At 42.7% G+C, this 19,128-nt stretch overlaps 1 protein-coding gene across 1 annotated transcript; it reads right to left on the reverse strand.

The window, feature by feature from the left end:
• Window positions 1–3,036: 3,036 nt before the first annotated feature.
• LOC115787711 (uncharacterized) lies at window positions 3,037–5,579 on the reverse strand. The gene is made up of 2 exons (XM_030740489.1): window positions 4,260–5,579; window positions 3,037–3,854 (listed from the first exon to the last, which is right to left on the reverse strand). Exons 1-2 carry the CDS (start codon window positions 5,452–5,454, stop codon window positions 3,037–3,039), a joined length of 2,013 nt encoding a protein of 670 aa, XP_030596349.1. The 5' UTR covers window positions 5,455–5,579.
• Window positions 5,580–19,128: the final 13,549 nt, after the last annotated feature.

Genomic DNA, 19,128 nt, shown 5'->3' on the forward strand with positions numbered 1-19,128 from the left:
AATACCCACCCCAGCTCGCCGCCTCTCACCGAGGGCAACTCCAGACTGGAACAGAGTCCAGCCCTTCTCCAGGAGACTGGTTCCAGAGCCCAGGCCATGCGTTGAGGTGAGCCCAACTATATCTAGCTGGTATCTCTCAACCTCACGCACTAGCTCAGGCTCCTTCCCCACCAGAGAGGTGACATTCCATGTCCCAATAGCCAGTCTTGATAGCCGGGGATCGGTCCGCCAGGGCCTCCGCCCTCGGCCACCGCCCGACACACACTGCACCCGACCCCTACGACACCTCCTGCGGGTGGTGGGCCAACAGGAGGGCGGGCCCATGTAACCTCTTCGGGCTGCGCCCGGCCGAGCACCATGGGCTAATGCCCGGCCACCAGACGCTCTCCCTCGAGCTCCCTCCCCAGGCCTGGCTCCAGGGTGGGGCCCCGGTAACCCTATCCCGAGCAGGGTAAACTGTTCCCTTGCTTTTATAGACATAGGGGTCTTCTGAACCGCTCTTTGTCTGGACCCTCACCCAGGACCAATTTGCCATGGGAGACCCTACCAGGGGGACAAGCCCCCGGGCAACATAGCTCCTGGGATCACTGGGACACACAAACCCCTCCACCACGATAAGGTGGCGATTCACGGAGGAGTGCAGCTAAGTAGACTTCACCAAAGTGCTTCCTGCTGTGTAAGATAACAAAATATGTAAACAGACTGAATGAACAAAATTCCATTCTTCAGTCAGCAGGATTTGTAAATCCATAGACATATATGCTGATATTTCACAGCAACGATCCCACCCACTCAATGCGGCGTCGTATCGGCTGGCTGCATCATGAGGACACGATCAGACTCGCTTCCGCTATTAAGGTCATGTGACTTACGGTACATACCAACAGTTCGGTACTTGGGGGTCCAGGTGATGCCAAAGCGTCTGAATGGCCGCAGTACGAAGGCTGTATGTACACAAAACACGGAGATAGTGGAGGATTTCAGGTTAACAAAAAGCTCTCCAAAAGTTGCCAACATCACCGAGAAAACTACATGCTGTGCTTACAGTTTAGTCACAGCTTCTTTTAAATTTTTTATTTAATTGAAATAAATGGGCAGTGGGCCGGTCCAAAATGACTGATGGGCCGGTTCTGGCCCTTGGGCCGCCAGTTGAATACCCCTATCTTAGACATTGAAGGCCTTGGGGTGGTGGTGTCGATGGGCACTGTTACTCAGTGCTCATGTTACATCTGTCCCTCCAATTTCAATAGCACTGTAGCTTTTGCACAGTCATACACATTCATCTGACACGTATACTCACAAACACACCCAACACATCACCCCAAACAGCAGGTCTTCCCACACCCCGGTTTCAAGCACCCTATGGACTGGCTAGTAGTTTAGGGATGGGTTGGCTGCTTCCCTGGGTTGCTGCTGGCTGTGTGCTGGTACACGCTCGCCCACACTTAGTGTTCATGTAAGGTCCGTGTGAGTGTGTGTGTGTGTGTGTGTGTGTGTGGGGGGGGGGGGGGGGGGGGGGGGTGTCTCTGCTGGGTGTCAGGCAGTTCTCAGGCGCCTGGGGCCTCAGGACCGCGTTCTCGGCTTGTGCTGAGGGTGCCGGCCTATGGTGGGGTGGGGTGGGCTGCTCTTTGCCTCTGACTCTCTGGGCTCTTGCCCTTTGACCGTGGAGGCTCCATCTGGGGTCTCCATCCTTACTCCTCTGGGGTGTGCGCGCAGTTGATATCAGGATGTGTGGCCTCGGGTCTTCTGGGCTCCTGGCGGGCACGGGCCCCCTAGGTCCTTCCCTGTTTGCCTCTAGATCCTGAGGGGCGTGGTTGCAGCTTATTGCCCTCAGTATTGAGTACGTTCCATGACAGAGGAACGCCAGTGCATTCAGATCATCATTCTGATTGAGAAACCTGCCAGACAAGACAGGCTTTTAAAGAAAAAGGGAGTTTTTCCTTTCCACTGTCGCCAAATGGTTGCTCATAGGGGGTCGTTTTGAATGTTGGGTTTTCTCTGTATTATAGTCTTTACTGTTGGGGTTTACTTTTTACTCAGTGAATAAAATGACAAATGTTTAAAAGTCCAGGAAATTGATTAGTAGTAGTGGCTAAAGCAAATAATTGACAATTTAATAAATAAATAAATTAGACAATGAGCAGACAGATAGATAGTGCCAGACTAACTTCACAGCCTTTGGGATCTTATTTATGGCTTTCCCAGTCTAAGAGGAAAATATGTTTGTTGTATCCTTGAAGGTTCTTCCACAGTATGTACAATTAAGATGTACAGGAGAGTAAATGTCACCACATCCTGTTATTAAGCTGGATAAAAATGCCTTGTAATAATTAGGGAAACATCAGGGCAGGAAGATGTTCTTCTTGTACAAGGCTTTTATTATCTATGGGAGAAATCCAAGTGGTGAGAGCCAGCCACTGGATAGACAAAGGATGAAGGCCAGACTGTAGCTCAAACTATCTGTTTGCTTGTAGTGGCAGTATAACTCCCTCCAAGTTGAAAAACGGACACAAGGCGTTCTTGATTTTTACTGGCATTTAATTGGACACAGGTGTCACCAACGATGCCGTGAGAACTCATTGGCCGCATTAACTTGAAAGGGTTAACAAAAACACATCTCGGATTATGTCTTCTTGAACCAAGAGTCGAAAGCTTTGTCGCACGCTTCTCCAAATCTCTAACTTAGCGATAAAAAGGAAGACATGTTGCCCTCTACTGAGTGTGACGTGTAACTGAAAATATCGCTCTAACCCAAACAACAAATTAAACATTGGTTCCACCCTGGAAACGCTTGTAGAACTTTTAAATGTGCAATTTTAAACAACACATATTACAATCAGATTTTAATAAACATAAATTATTTTACCTTCCTTGAATTTATTTATGGTAACTTAAATCATGAATTTAACAAACTGTATAACTGCCACTAACGGCAGCCACACTCCCACCAAATCACTGGTGATTTCCAACTAAACCCGAATGCAAGAAAAATAAATGTAAATGATGTCTTAGAACTAACATAAGTCACTGTTTGCACTATTCAGCTTCAACTAGAGTAACTGTTTTGTGAATAGGCCTCTCAAGGTATACTGGCTTGTTAACTCTTTTTCCTTGGTCATCCAGTGCTGCATCACTCATTAACAGCTCGAGTTTCCTAATGACTCCATCTTCACTAGGGTACACTTTCGTGACCTTAGCCAGCTTCCACTCATTTCTGGGTAGACTATTGTCCATCAGAATCACAATGTCATTGATCTTGGCATTTCTCTGTGTCTTGTACCATTTGTTTCTCTGCTGAAGATTCAGCAAGTATTCCCCTTTCCATCTGGTCCAAAATTCATTGGCCAGGTATTGCACCTTGCGCCATCTTTTGCGAAGATAAAGGTCTTCTTTCACAAACTCACCAGGTGGTGGCAAGACCACTGAAGACTTCATGGTCAGGATGTGATTCGGTGTAAGAGGCTGTGGAGAACTGGGATCGCTGAGCAGGTGAGTTGTTAGGGGTCTACTATTTATGATCGCCATAACTTCATAAAAGTATGTACGCAAGGATGAAGTGTCAAGTCTTTTGGACGAATGATCCAGGATGGACGTCAGCACACTCCTTATCGTCCTGATCTGCCTTTCCCAGGCTCCACCCATATGGCTGGCAGACGCTGGGTTCATGACAAATTCACAACCTAGTTGTTTTAGGCCTTCTTGGTCCATTTTCTTTACAGATTCCAAGAACTCTCGTCTTGCTCCAGCAAAGTTGGTTCCCTGATCTGATCGAAGCTGCCGAACATTTCCACGAATGGCAATCAATGTTCGCAGAGCATTAATAAAGGCATCACTTGTCATGTCATCAAGTAGCTCTATATGCACAGCACGAGAGCACAGGCAAGTAAAGAGTAGGCCATAGCGTTTAAGTTCCTTTCTTCCCTCCTTAATGTAAAATGGGCCGAAGCAGTCCATTCCACAATAGGCAAAGGGAGGCGCTGTTTCAACTCTTTCACGTGGTAAATCTGCCATTTTTTGAGCTTCAGCATTTCTTCTGAACTTTCTACATTTGACACATTTGTGAATGTAGGAAGACACTGCATGACTACAGCCTACTATCCAAATGCCGTTTGATCGCAACTCATTCAAGGTCATCCCACGTCCCTGGTGATGAACTCTTTGATGGAAGTGTCCAATCAATAATTGTGATATGTGGGTTTTGCTTGGCAAGATCGCTGGATGTTTAATGTGTACATGTAAATCAGAACGCTTCAGCCGACCTCCTACTCTGAGCACATCCATTTCATCCAAGAAAGGATTCAGTTTGCGCAGCCTATTTGTGCTGTCCCTTGTTATCTGCTTCTTGGATTTTAGGTCTTTGATTTCTTCAGAAAACACTTCCTTTTGGACGGTAGATATGATGAAAAGCTCCGCCTCTTTTCGTTCCTCAAGACTGGTGACTTCGTTGGTTCTAGACACCAAACCCTTGACCTCTTTGACACATCGCATGAGTCGTGCAATGGCTTTAACTAGTCTTGTCCAGCTTGAGAACCTTGAGAAATGATTAAGCAGCGAATCTTCTGTCGCCAATGTCTTATGGACGAAGGTGCTGCGAAGTTCTGGATCTTCAGCTCCCAAGTCTCCCACCTTAACATCATAAGCAGGAAGTTTGTCATGCCAGAGAAAATCTGGACCAGTGAGCCAGTTGGAAGTAATTAGTCCCTTTGCTGTCAGACCCCGCGAAGCATGATCAGCAGGGTTGTCTTCAGAGGACACGTATCTCCACTGATCTGGATCGGAACCTTCTTGTATACGTTGAATACGATTGGCCACAAATATGTGAAACCGTCTAGCATTGTTGTTAATGTATCCAAGAACGACCTTCGAGTCCGTCCAGAAGAATTCTTGGGCTTGAACTTCCAACTCCCTTTTAAGCAGGTCACTAGTTCGAACAGCAATAACAGCTGCTGACAGCTCAAGCCTGGGTATTGTGGTAATCTTCGTAGGAGTCACCCTGGCCTTGCCAATAACTAGGGAACAGCTGACTTGGTTTGATACACTGATTGCTCTCAAGTAAGAACATTCACCGTACCCTTTAACACTTGCATCTGAGAAATGATGCAATTCATATCTTTCAACTTTCTCAAAACCTTCTGGGAGATAACATCTTCGAATCTTGACATCAGCCAGATTCTTCAAATCCAACAGCCAGGACTCCCACCGTGGTTTGAGATCTTCTGACAATGGCTCATCCCATCCAATCTTGTCTCGACACATCTCTTGGAGTATTTGCTTCCCGACCAGAATAAATGGTGCCACAAACCCAAGAGGGTCATAGATGGATGCCACGGTTGATAAAACTCCTCTTCTAGAGAGTGGGCGTTCATCCACAATCACTCTGAAATGGAACTGGTCTGAAACGACACACCATTTGATTCCCAAAGCTCTCTCAATTTGTGACCCTCCAAGAGCCATGTCGTGGTTTCTCACTGAATCTGCACATTCATCCTCCGGAATGGATGCAAGGACATCATGGTTGTTGGAAATGAACTTGTGAATTCTCAGTTTGCCAACACTGCAGAGTTCCCTCACTTCTTTTACCAACTTTATAGCTTCATCTTTGGTTGCAACACTTGTCAGTCCATCATCAACGTAAAAGTTTCGTTCGATAAACTGAATGGTTGTTTCACTGTAGTGACCTTGTCCTTGGGCAGCGACATGCTTCAACCCAAAGTTTGCACAACCAGGTGATGACGCAGCTCCAAATAAATGTACTCGCATGCGATAGACTGATGGTTGGGCCTGGAACTTTCCATCATCCCACCAGAGAAATCTCAAGTAGTCCTGGTCCTCTGCTTTGACGTGAAACTGATGGAACATGCGCTCAATATCACACATTATGGCGACCTGTCCCTTACGAAAGCGGGAGAGAACACCTATCAGGCTGTTTGTTAATTCCGGTCCAGTGAGCAGATAGTCATTTAATGACACACCATCAAACCTTGCCGAGCAGTCGAACACGACCCGTATTTTTCCTGGCTTGTATGGGTGGTACACTCCGTGATGTGGAATGTACCACGCAGGACTGTTGTTGATTTCTTCTTCTGGGACCTTTTCTGCATCCCCATTTGTTATGATTTCATTCATAAAGGTTGTGTAGTCCTTTTGGTATTGTTTATTTCTTTCAAATCTCCGTTTCAAGCATCGGAGCCTGTGAACTGCACATACCTTATTATCTGGGAGATTTGGTCGATCCGTTTTAAAGGGGAGTGGCATTTCACAGTGACCATCCACTTTAATTTTGATTCCTTTTTCCATTATGGTTATGAAACGCAAATCTTCCTGAGATAACTTTGCATCTTCAACTCTTCTCTCACTGAAGTCAGACTCCAGCAGTCTCAACACATCTGGTGGAGAAATTAACTCTTTAACTTGAGTTCGGTATATGTATTTCACTTCGGTTGTGAAGTTGTTAGATGTTTGGGGTTGAGGTTTCACGAACTTCGTGATGATCTTGTGGCTGCTCCCAATGGCATCACCATAGTCGACATATGGGCTAACACAACCGACTATGCTCCATCCAAGATCTGTTTTTTGAGCAAATGGCTCATTGTCTTTACCCGGTACAACTTCTCGGGGTAACAATGCTTGTGGGCAGTTGTAACCTATGAGCAGTCCTACATCACACTCAATCAATGGAGCGATCTCTTCCGCAAGATGCTCTAAGTGTGGCCATGCTCTTGCAGTTTTTGGTGTCGGAATATGACTTAGATTAGCAGGAATGAACTCCCTTGAATAGGTTACAGGGAGAGAAATCTTCCTTGATGAAGAAAAACCTCTCACCTGCAGTCCAACTAACCTCTGACTTGGGATGATTGTATTTCTGGATGAAAGTGTAGAGAGTTTTAACTGCACAGGCTCTCCTTTCATTTCCAGAGCTTCTGCCTTATCTTGCATGATGAATGTGGTATCGCTTTGGTTATCAAGGAGTGCATATACGAGAATTTCATTCTCCGGGTTACTTGATGTGGATAACCACACTGGAACAACTGTAGAGGAGTACATGCTGTCCATGCCTTGCACCACTCTGTTGGATGTAGCTTCATCTGAGGGTTCAGTGGTGTGTTTGTGCTCTGTTCTTTCCCTTGACTTATTTTTTTCAGAGTTTTTTACACTCTCCCCATGTTCATCACTGCCCTTTTCCTTTCTGTTTGCCCTTTCACGATCTTCATGTAAACATGTTGGATGTTTACCTTTACATGTTTCACAAAGGCTTCTTCTTTTGCAGTCCTTTGAACGATGTCCTAGTTGTAAACATCCAAAACATAATTTTTTTGTTTGGACAAACTTGAGACGTTCTTGAACTGGTTTTTCATTGAATTTCCAACATTTCTGAATGCCATGATTTTGTTTTTCACAGAAGATGCACCCTTTGAATTCTGTGTTTTCTTCAGAGTTGCTCAAAAGCACCTTTACACCAACATTTCGTGTCTTTGTTGTCTTTATCTTTTCACCATCACTAGACTTCAAGGCATGAAGAGAAGTCACTGGATTGCAAGCTATTTTTGCTTCCTTTGTGATGAATTCCACAAACTGACTGAATGTAGGAAATTCATTACAAGTTTCTTCGATCTCTATCACCTTTCTGTTCCAACTGGCTACCAGCCAATCAGGAAGCTTTGTGAGAAGCCTTTGATTTTCATCACAGGTGTTCAATACTTCTAGATCCTTAATCTGAGACATTGCAGCCCGGCAGCCTCTAAGGAAGTCTGAAAAATCTCTCAGCTCAACACTGTCTCTGGGTCCTATTTTGGGCCATGATGCAAGCTTATCCTTGAAAGCTTTAGCTAGCACAAATGAGCTTCCAAATCTTTCTTCCAGGATAGCCCATGCGGAATCATAAGCTGCATCTGTTCCCAGTAAAAAATAACTTTCAATGGCTCTTTTTGCAGGTCCACCAACGTATTTACGAAGGTAATAGACCCTTTCGTTTACTGGAATGTTTTTCTTGCCTATTAGAGTTTGAAATGACATCTTCCAGTCCTTGTATCTTAGAGGGTCTCCAGTAAAAACAGAAGGTTCAGGTACTGGAAGACGGCTCACATTAATAGACTCTGCTATTGCTTCAGCAAGGACTGCAGTACTGTCTGCTTGGTATGTCACAGGATGCTCATGAGGACTTCTTTTAGCTCCTGTCGATCGGTGTTGCTCAGCTGCACAGTTATGAAGCAACTCTGCTATTTCTTCATCTGAGCTTACTTCTTGTTCGTAAACCTGCAGCCGTGCCCTTGCCGAACTCAACTTCTTAACAGTCTGAAGGCGCTCTATTTGTCTGCGTTTCTCTTCCAGTGCCTTTTTTCGTATCACATTCTCTTCCTCTTGTAATGCAATCTTCTTTCTATTTTCGTCTTCAAGGCTTTCAAGTTCTCGTTGTTCACTTTCTATCTCTTGCAGGACCTTTAGAGCAGCCTGCGTGGCAGCTAGCTCGGCTGCAGCTTCCTGTCTCTTAATAGAGGACAGGTTTGACTGACGTGACTTAATACTTGAACCACTTGCAGCGCTTAAACTTCTTTGAGAGCCTTTACTTGTGCCTGAAGAAGCTGACAAAAACACAGAACCAGACTCAGGCCAGACAAAATCCTCTGTCTGGATGTCTTTGGCATCCTTGTTGTGAAGATAAGCGGATGCATTTTCCAAGATTATTTTTGATACAGCATCACAGGTGTCAGCTCTGCGACGGATCTCACTGCCTGGGGGAGCACATTTGCGCAGTTCTTCATAGCTATGTTTCACATCTGCCGATGCACAACTTATCTTAGTCATCAACTCCTGCACAACCTCAATAGAGGGAGTTCCCTTTATCACTTTCTTAGCTTGCTTGGCAGTCGCTTTCCATTTATCATAAGTAATGGTAAAACGATCCTGCAGTTTTTTTAATTTATTATCGTGCTGTTCTTGAGCCCTTTCAGTAAGCTTTCGAGGTCTCTGGCTTCTTCTAAGCTCCTCTTCTGTTTCAGGTGACTGCTGTGAGTCTGCGCCATTACTATCTTTATGTAAGTCGCCATTCTTAGTTTCATTCTCAGCCATTTGCTCCATTCTCCAATGTTTACTTCTTACTTGGACCAAAATAACTTATAGCTATATTTGACAGACTTGTGGATTAACAATTAACCAGTTCAGCCAACTAAATGTTAATAGCTACAAGCTTAAATTTCCCCTTAGATTAACTTGTCAAAAAGCATTAAGAATGGATAGAGATAAAGATCTTTGACAGCACCTTAAACCTTAAGAAAACATCCGAATGAATATCAGCTTAAATTACACAAATGTGATGAACTGTTTCTGGAACCAACACCATATGAAACTGTGCACTTAATTGTATAACACCTTTAGCACCCAAATGACAGAAATATGCAAAATAACTTCACCTACAAAATCTTAGACAGAACCTTGAACTTGGAGAAAATGTGCAGAGCACAGATTACTTAATTTCAGCACTTGCAGTGTCTCTTTAAGGTAATTAACAAAGCTGATCCACTTCTTAAACATTTAACTTGTTTAAATGTATCACTTGTTGGACCATGAATGTAAAACTTCAAACTGCTCGCTGCTTAGTTTACTTGTGTTGCACAGTCTTATCTGTCTGATGCTAGAGTGCGATGAATCTTCTTTGTTGCTCAGTGGATGAATGGCACAGTTCCTCGTCTCCTCGCCTCATGTCAAGCAGACTGAGTTCTCACTATAACTCCCTCCAAGTTGAAAAACGGACACAAGGCGTTCTTGATTTTTACTGGCATTTAATTGGACACAGGTGTCACCAACGATGCCGTGAGAACTCATTGGCCGCATTAACTTGAAAGGGTTAACAAAAACACATCTCGGATTATGTCTTCTTGAACCAAGAGTCGAAAGCTTTGTCGCACGCTTCTCCAAATCTCTAACTTAGCGATAAAAAGGAAGACATGTTGCCCTCTACTGAGTGTGACGTGTAACTGAAAATATCGCTCTAACCCAAACAACAAATTAAACATTGGTTCCACCCTGGAAACGCTTGTAGAACTTTTAAATGTGCAATTTTAAACAACACATATTACAATCAGATTTTAATAAACATAAATTATTTTACCTTCCTTGAATTTATTTATGGTAACTTAAATCATGAATTTAACAAACTGTATAACTGCCACTAACGGCAGCCACAGGCAGTATAAAAATGTTATGGGTATCTAGAATTTTTGCTCTTCTGAGGAGGGGAGCACAGGCAGCTGGCTGGGAAGGCCTGTCTCCCTGAACCAAGAGCCCACCTGTACATGCAATATCTTCTTATTCTTTAATATATTAAATGCTTTATTTTTTTAATTAAAGTGTTTTAGGTGTCTTCCTTCACAAATAAAAAACACGCACTGACATTACCTACAATACAAAGTGTCTTGAGGTGACTATTTCATTTCATTTCATTTCATTTTTATTTCATTCAATCAACATATAAATAATTTTTATAACCAAAGAGAAAAAATCATGAATGAAAAGGAGCAGAAAGAAGTATAAACTTATAATATCTGCCCCTCATTCACACAAACACACTGACACCAAAAAAAACCAAAAAAAAACAAAACAAAAATAAGTTTTAGCTGTTCAGCTTGGAAGACTGTTAGTGGCTTACTTCAAATATACAGTTACAGTATACACAACAAAAAATACAAAACATCAACTTATTCAGTACCATATCGCTTCATCATAATAATTTTCAATTTTCTTTTAAATATAGAAAGAGACTGAGATTGCTTTATCTCACTGTCAAGATTGTTCCATAAATTGACACCTTTAACTGAAATACATCTTTCCATAGTCATTGTTCGAAATCTTGGTTTTTTTAAAATTTCAGTTCCTTTTAGATTATATTTACTTTCTCTTTTAACAAATCTATGTTGAATATTGATTGGTAATATTTGTTTATGCACTTTGTACATTATTTTTAAAAAATTGTATTCTATCAATTCATTAAATTTCAATAAATTTAGTTGTATAAATATTGGATTTGTATGGTCTCTATATCCACTTCCATTTATAATTCTAACAGCTCTCTTCTGTAGAAGAAGAATCGAATCTGTATGAGTTTTACAGGTGCTACCCCACACTTCCACACAATATGTCAGATATGGAACAATCAGTGAGTTATACAAAACATACAAAGGTTTTTTATTTAATAATTCCTTTACCTTATTTAAGACAGCAATAGTTTTGGATATTTTAACTTTAATATAGTTTATATAAGCTTTCCATGACAAATGTTCATCTATAAAAATACCCAAAAATTTAATTTCTTTTGTTTTTTGTATTTCTACTCCTTCAACATATAATCGAACATCAATACTTTTTTTACTACTACAAAATATCATAAACTTTGTTTTATCAATATTATTATTATTATTATTATTATTATTATTATTATTATTATAATAATATAATAATAATTATAATAATAATTATATTATTATATTAATTTAGGACAAATATTTACAAAAAATGCATTGAAATCATTTGCTATATCATTTTGATCATAGACAGCTCTATTATCTAGAACAAAATGATTTGGAATTTTAAGTTGCATTTTCTCCTTTTTTACAACTCTGTTGATTATTCCCCATATTTCTTTTGTACTATCTTTATTCTTGTCCAATAATGTACTATAGTATTCCTTTTTCTGTCTTCTTATGATCCACGTCAATTTATTTTTGTATGTTTTATACCTCTCTTCTGATTCCTTTGTTCTTAACTTTAAAAAATTTCTATATAGGTAATTCTTTTTTTTACAAGCATTTTTAACCCATTTGTCAACCAAGGTTTATTAATATTATTTTTCTTAGTATTACCTACTATTCTGATTAACTTACAATTCTTATTATATAAACCAGTTAACAAATTCAAAAATGAATCATAAGCAATATTCACATCATCTTTATAGACTTAATCCCATCTCTGTTTCTTGAGTTCTTCTCTCAAGTCATTCAAAGCCTCAGGCGATCTATTCCTTATAAATATATCCATTGGCTGTTGTACTATTGTACTATAATGATTCTCATAAATAGTAAATACAGGGAGATGATCACTCACATCAGTCATTAAAATTCCACCTAATAATACTGCATCTCGGTTCCCGAGATGGAGTATTATTAGGAGTACTATTTCTTAAAATAAAATGGAATTGAATTGAACCGAATCATCTTCTGAGCTGCGCCTCAGCTGATTATATCTTTGCTCTATTGGGTATGCAAGAAAGCATGTGTGTGGGTGGAATGCACACCAGCATGAAATAAATGTCATGCATCACAATGTCAAAAGAATATTTCCTTGTGATATATTTACTGCTCCACATGCATCTATTTTATCTTAGTCATCCTCTTATCCTTCCCTTTCTAAGTGTGGAAAGTTCTTAGAAATGAGCTGGAGTGTACCTAATTTCACTGATTATTAAAAGTTGACTAGAAGAGTTCTCCTAATTACTGTGATTTCATTTCTGTGTAATGTACCAAACAGTGGTTTAGAATTTTGTTGCTGAAAGTCAGTATTAAACTTTTTTTTTCCTCATCCACTTTGATGTTAATCAGTTCAGTGTCATGGAACACTGTCTAGATATATGATATGTGTTTACAGTCAGTTAAACTTTGGCCTGCAAAAACAGGGCATGAAGGCATAGCCACAACCAGACAGGTTTTGCTGCATTGTTCTACTACTTTGCTTTAAGGTTTCTTTTTTGTAAACCTATATATATATATATATATATACACACACTCTATGTGCCCTCATACCCACATGACATCTTCTCAGTGGCCAGAGCAGCAAACGGAGGAGCAACGATCACCTTAAAGAAAGAGGACAGCTGCATGGTTACCAAAGATGGTAGCAGGTTTGATATTCATGAAAGTGGAAACTTAATTATGCTGCTATAGGCTTAGGCTGCTGGGGGGGGGGTTCCCATAATGCACTGTTCCGCATTTACTCTCTTTATACTTTACTCTGTATTTAATCATTAATTATTATTAATGGGGCAGCATGGTGGTGCGGTGGTTAGCACTGCTGCCTCACAGTTAGAATGGCATCTGGAAGGCCTGGGTTCAATTGCACCTTCGCCCGGCCCCTTCCTCTCTCTCTCTCTCTCTCTCTCTCTGTGTTGAGTTTCCATTTTCAAAGACATGCACTTAATGGGGTTAGGTTAATTGGAAACTTTAAATTGCCCATAGGTGTGAATCAGTGTTGCCAGATTGTACAACAGAACAAGCAATTAGCTCTATGAAAACAAACCCAAAAGAAGCCCAACTGGCAACCCACAACATTGTGTAAAACTGAGGCTGCTTTTAAACAGTATAGCCCTGTAGTAGTCTAGCTCACTTCTTTGTTTTGTCTCATTGTGTTTTGGAGCAGTAAAACCCATGGTTCTTAGCCTCATAGAAGAGAAGGGTGCACAGTTTTTTGTGTGTGTGTGTGTGTGCTTCTCTGTATTTGCATGTTGAACTAAATCAGCATGGTGAGCACACTTTCACACTTGCACACATTTCACACTTGCAAAGTCTGGGGAATGCCTTTGGTACGTCTCCCATTAGGACCGCAGCTACGTTCAGAGGTGTGTGCGGACACAATTTTTTTTTTTTTTCTGGGGGGCAGGAGGAGTGGAGGTGAAGGAGCACAGGGGTGCCTAATCAGCCCCGGTCCTCTGTTACTGATCATTTCATATGCACAGCTGTTCAATACAGAAAATGCCGACTAGAGAAATAATTTCGTCGCATCGTTTTTGTGGCTCTCTCTTGTGCGGCGCCCCTATGCATTGCATATATTACATACCCACTTTTAGCGCCACTGTCTCCCATCTGAGCTTGGATCCATTCTGTAAGTGTGCTCTCTTTCTCCCAGTCTTTATTATATTTTTTTTCTATATTTTCCCCACTTACTGGAGCTCATTATGAGTGTTTGTTTGGGTATACGGTCAACTTGGGCAGGAGCGATAAACAGGACACGGGGGCTTGGAATGGACAAACTACCTACTACTCATCTTTTGCTTTATTATAGGGCGCCGAGAGATATTCAAGGAGTTTCACTCGGAAAGAAATTCAAGCCCAAATAAGGAACCCCACTTTCAAAAACAAGCACAAAAAAACGCAACCCGCAACTCACGAGATTTGCAAGTGACTTTAGAAAAAAACAAGCCCCCATTTACAGCCTATGTCATCAAAAGATGCGCACGCATTTTGGCAACAGAAGTGAACTGCAACCCCATTCAAATCAATGAGAACAAGGAGACTGCGCAGCATTTAAACGTGATTTAAAAGCGATATCAGCATCAAAATGTCTGCTGTTGCGTGTTTGGCTGTCAGAATTTCTACTCTACCAAAAGTGGACTGAAGTTGTACCGAATCCCACGGGATCATGGCCGTTTAAGAGAAACTGGAGGCATCTGTGGTTGCAAGCCATCAAATGTATTGATAAAAATTGGACTGAGGACACGATCAGGACGAGGAGAGGATCAGAAATGCTCACGTTTGAAGCGCCAATTTTATATCAGGTAAAGTTATTTATCTTCCGTTGTTTATACCAGGATGTCAGAGTATCTAACGTAAACAGTATTAGCTGGTAGGCTATTTGGCTTTTAAACTGTAGTGTGGCTGGCTATTTACAGGTGGGGCATCACCGGACTCAGGGAGTCCTGATTTTTAAATTAATATTTAATCGCACTATAGATTACAAAATGCAGTGCCAGTCAAAAGTCTGAGTAGACTCACATATGAATGGTTGTGCGAGTCTCACAGTGTGACTGGAACAGTATATATTTTTTTCATTGTAAATCAGTAATATCTGCAGCCGGAAAACTCTTAACAAGCTAGAAAAGCAATGTGACAAAGTACTCACACCATGCAGATACAATCCGCTGTGAGGACATAGTTCTCTGACTTGTTTACAATGACCCGAGCCTCATACACAGCGCTCCTGTTTCCTTGTCTTTGACTTGGAAGAACTTCTGCCTTCAAAACACAAAACTCAGAGTCTGTGTCATATTTGATGTTCGGTACATGGCCGCAAACATAATTGTAAGCATCCAGTGACATATGCGCTGCAGCTTCTCTCCGGTGTGTACGTTGGGTTTCTCCACCAAATACACGTATATATCCGCCCACTGGGCTACTTGCTAACATACCACAGGGATCGGAGTTGGTTGCTGGTGGTCAAAATTAATTTTTGCAGGTAGTTTTCACGATCTTTCGTTGATAATCCCTTCTCGTTCATTGAAACGCTATTGAACTCCGCCGTACTTCCATTTCCAAAATGCGCGCGCATTACTACCTACGTCATCATTGTTTACATGGTGGGTCTATAAGCGGACTTGGCAACACTGGTGTGAATGTGAGTGTGGATGTTGTCTGTCTCTCTGTGTTGGCCCGGCAACAGGCTCCCGCGACCCTGAACAGGATAAATGGGGTATATAGAGTCCACCTGTGTGTAATCTAATCTCAGTACAAATACAGCTGCTCCGTGATAGCCTCAGAGGTTGGTTAAGAGAATATTGGGGAGTAAACAGCATCATGAAGTCCAAAGAACACACCAGACAGGTCAGGAATAAGGTTGTGGAGAAGTTTAGAGCAGGCTTAGGCTATAAAAAGGTTTCCCAAGCTTTGAACATGTCACAGAGATTCAATCCATTATCCGGAAATGGAGAGAGTATGACACAACTGTAAACCTACCAAGACAAGGCCATCCACCTAAACTTACAGGCCAAACAAGGAGAGCACTGATCAGAGATGCAGCCAAGAGGCCCATGGTGACTCTGGACGAAATGCAGAGATCCACATCTCAGGTGGGGGAATGTGTCCACAGGACAACTATTAGTCGTGCACTGCACAAATGTGGTCTTTATAGAAGAGTGGCAAGAAGAAAGCCATTGTTAAAAGAAAACCATAAAAAGTCCTGTTTGCAGTTTGCCAGAAGCCATGTTGGGGACACAGCAAACATGTGGAACAAGGTGCTTTGGTCAGATGAGACCAAAATTGAACTTTTGGGCCAAAACGCAAATGCTATGTGTGGCGAAGAATTAACACTGCATATCACTGAACACACCATCCCCACTGTCAAATATGGTGGTGGCAGCATCATGCTCTGGGGCTGCTTCTCTTCAGCAGGGACAGGGAAGTTGGTCAGAGTTGATGGGAAGATGGATGGAGCCAAATACAGGGCAATCTTGGAAGAAAACCTGTTGGAGTCTGGAAAAGACTTGAGACTGGGGCGGAGGTTCACCTTCCAGCAGGACAACGACCCTAAACATAAAGCCAGGGCTACAATGAAATGGTTCAAAACAAAACATATTCATGTGTTAGAATGGCCCAGTCAAAGTCCAGACCTAAACCCAATCGAGAATTTGTGGCAAGATCTTAAAACAGCTGTTCACAAATGCTCTCCATCTAATCTGACTGAGCTTGAGCTGTTTTGCAAAGAAGAATGGGCAAAAATTTCAGTCACTAGATGTGCAAAGCTGGTGGAGAAATACCCTAAAAGACTTGCAGCTGTAACTGCAGCAAAAGGTGGTTCCACAAAGTATCGACTCAGGGGGGCTGAATACTTTTGCACACTGCACTTTGCAGTTTTTTATTTGTAAAAAATGTTTTGAATCATGTATAATTTTCGTTCCACTTCACAATTGTATACCACTTTGTGTTGGTCTTTCACATTAAATACCAGTGAAATATGTTTTGTGGCTGTAATGTGACAATATGGAAAAGTTCAAGGGGTATGAATACTTTTGCAAGCCACTGTAGGTTTTCTCGGTGGTATGGGGTGTGTGACGGTGCAAGATATTGGTTTAAAATTCACCTTTCTTGGGTGGTGTTGTTTTTTTTTGTTTTTTTTTTTAGAGAAACTGCACAAACTTTGGGGGAGTCCCCAGACAGCGGAGAAAGAAAAACATCATATCCAGACATCACGAGATGCGGTGTCCTTTTTTTTTTTTTTTTTTTTTTTTTTTAGCGTTTATTGTATAGTGAGTGTACACAAGTTGCCAGTCCTTCTTGCGGTGTCCCAGCACACTCTTGACATGCGCAAACAGGTCTATCCAAGATGGCGCCGCGAATGGGTGCCCTGGTACTTCGGTGCGCTTTGTTTTGTTTGTTTTTGTGCGTTATTTCTGTGTCTGGACACTCTTCTGGGTATTCTTACACCAGAGAAGAGCTTTTAAACATTAGGTCCACAACACCTTTGGATTTATTCTCTGTTTTTGTCGCATCTGCGGCGGATTTATTACACACTCTGGCCCAGAAAGTGAGACGCCGAAAGAGAGGGAAACGCGCTGGCGTGCTTGTGAGACTAAGGAGACGTGGATTACGCACAGCCTTACCTGGGATTTTCCTCTCCAACGTGCGTACACTTGGGAACAAAATGGACGAACTGACACTGATGAGGAGCATGAATAGAGACTTTTCCATATCCTGTGTGTTATACTTCACGGAGTCATGGCTGTGTGAGGAGATACCGGACTGTGCGCTCCAGTTGGAGGGATTTCATCTCCTCCGCGCAGACCGGCAAGCTGCACTTTCCGGCAAGGCTACAGGTGGAGGAGTCTGCTTCTACATCAACAGTGGCTGGTGTACGGATGTGACAGTGATTGCTAAGCACTGCTCTCCCTCGCTGGAATATCTTTTCATTCACTGTAAACCGTTCTACTCTCCGCGGGAGTTTGCTTCATTCATACTGGCTGCTGTTTACATCCCGCCAGATGCGGACATGCACGAGGCCCAGTGCGCACTCACTGAGCAGATTCTGTGCATGGAGCGGACATACCCGGACTCTCTTATCATCGTACTTGGGGACTTTAATAAAGCCAGCCTGAGTCAGGAACTTCAAAAATATAAACAATATATCACATGTCCGACGAGAGAGGAGAAGACACTAGACCACTGCTACAGCACGATAAGTGGGGCTTATCACGCAGTGCCCCGTGCTGCACTCGGCCTCTCTGACCACGACATGATCCACCTGATCCCCGCGTACAGACAGAGGCTGAAGCTCTCAAAACCTGTGGTGAGGACAACAAAGCAGTGGACCCGTGAGGCTGTGGAGGAGCTCCGCACATGCTTCGAAACTACAGACTGGGACTCAATGAGGGCTGCCTGTGACAGTCTGGATGACTACACGGACACTGTAACCTCGTATATCTACTTCTGCGAGGACAGCATTGTGCCATCACGCACCAGGGTGAGTTATAACAGTGACAAACCCTGGTTTACTCCCAAACTGAAGCGGCTGTGGATAGAGAAGAGGGAGGCTTTTAAAAGTGGGGACAAAGACTGCTACAAAAAGGCCAAGTACAGGTTTAGCAAGGAAGTGGCCACTGCTAGATCACATCACTCTGAGAATATACAGCAGCAGATCTCAGAGAACGACGCGGCCTCTGTATGGAAAAGTTTTAGGCAGATTACCAACTACAAGCCTAAAACCCCCCACTCCACAGACGACCTACAAACTGCAAATAGACTGAACGAGTTCTATTGTCGTTTTGATGGTCAGTTCAGCAGCCTTCACACCTCCACCAGTTCCAACTACAATACAGCCAGCACAAATATTCACCCCCCAACCTCCCCCACTCCCCACACCTCAGAGAAGCCCACATCATCAAGGACTTCTACCCCAAAGTCCCCCTCCTCCCCCACCCCACAGTCTTTTGTATTCAGGAAGACCAGGTGCTAAAGCAGTTCAGGAGTGTCAAAGCTCGCAAAGCTCCAGGGCCAGATGGTGTCTCACCTGCCACACTGAGACACTGTGCTAACGAGCTTGCCCCATTGTTCACGAACATCTTCAACTCCTCACTGGAGGCTTGCCACGTGCCTGTCTGCTTTAAAACCGCTACCATTGTTCCTGTCCCCAAGAAGCCAAGGATCACTGGACTTAATGACTACAGACCTGTGGCACTGGTGCTGCCCCACCTCAAGTCCCTCACAGCCCCCCTTCTGGACCCCCTGCAGTTTGCCTACAGAGCCAACAGGTCTGTGGATGACGCCATGAACCTGGCTCTGCACTTCATTCTACAGCATCTGGACTCCCAGGGAACCTACGCCAGGATCCTGTTTGTGGACTTCAGCTCTGCCTTCAAGACCATCATCCCTGATCTCCTCC

The sequence above is a fragment of the Archocentrus centrarchus genome, chromosome 11 (genome assembly GCF_007364275.1).
Source record: "Archocentrus centrarchus isolate MPI-CPG fArcCen1 chromosome 11, fArcCen1, whole genome shotgun sequence".
In the NCBI taxonomy this organism is placed as follows: domain Eukaryota; kingdom Metazoa; phylum Chordata; class Actinopteri; order Cichliformes; family Cichlidae; genus Archocentrus; species Archocentrus centrarchus.

Excerpts from the sequence above, each read along its gene's own strand:
- LOC115787711 (XM_030740489.1), bottom strand. The coding sequence starts at position 5,454 with ATGGCTCTTGGAGGGTCACAAATTGAGAGAGCTTTGGGAATCAAATGG. Across the intron at positions 3,855-4,259 it reads GGATGTGCTCAGAGTAGGAG|AGCTACTTGATGACATGACA; the intron begins GTCGGCTGAAGC and ends CTGTGCATATAG.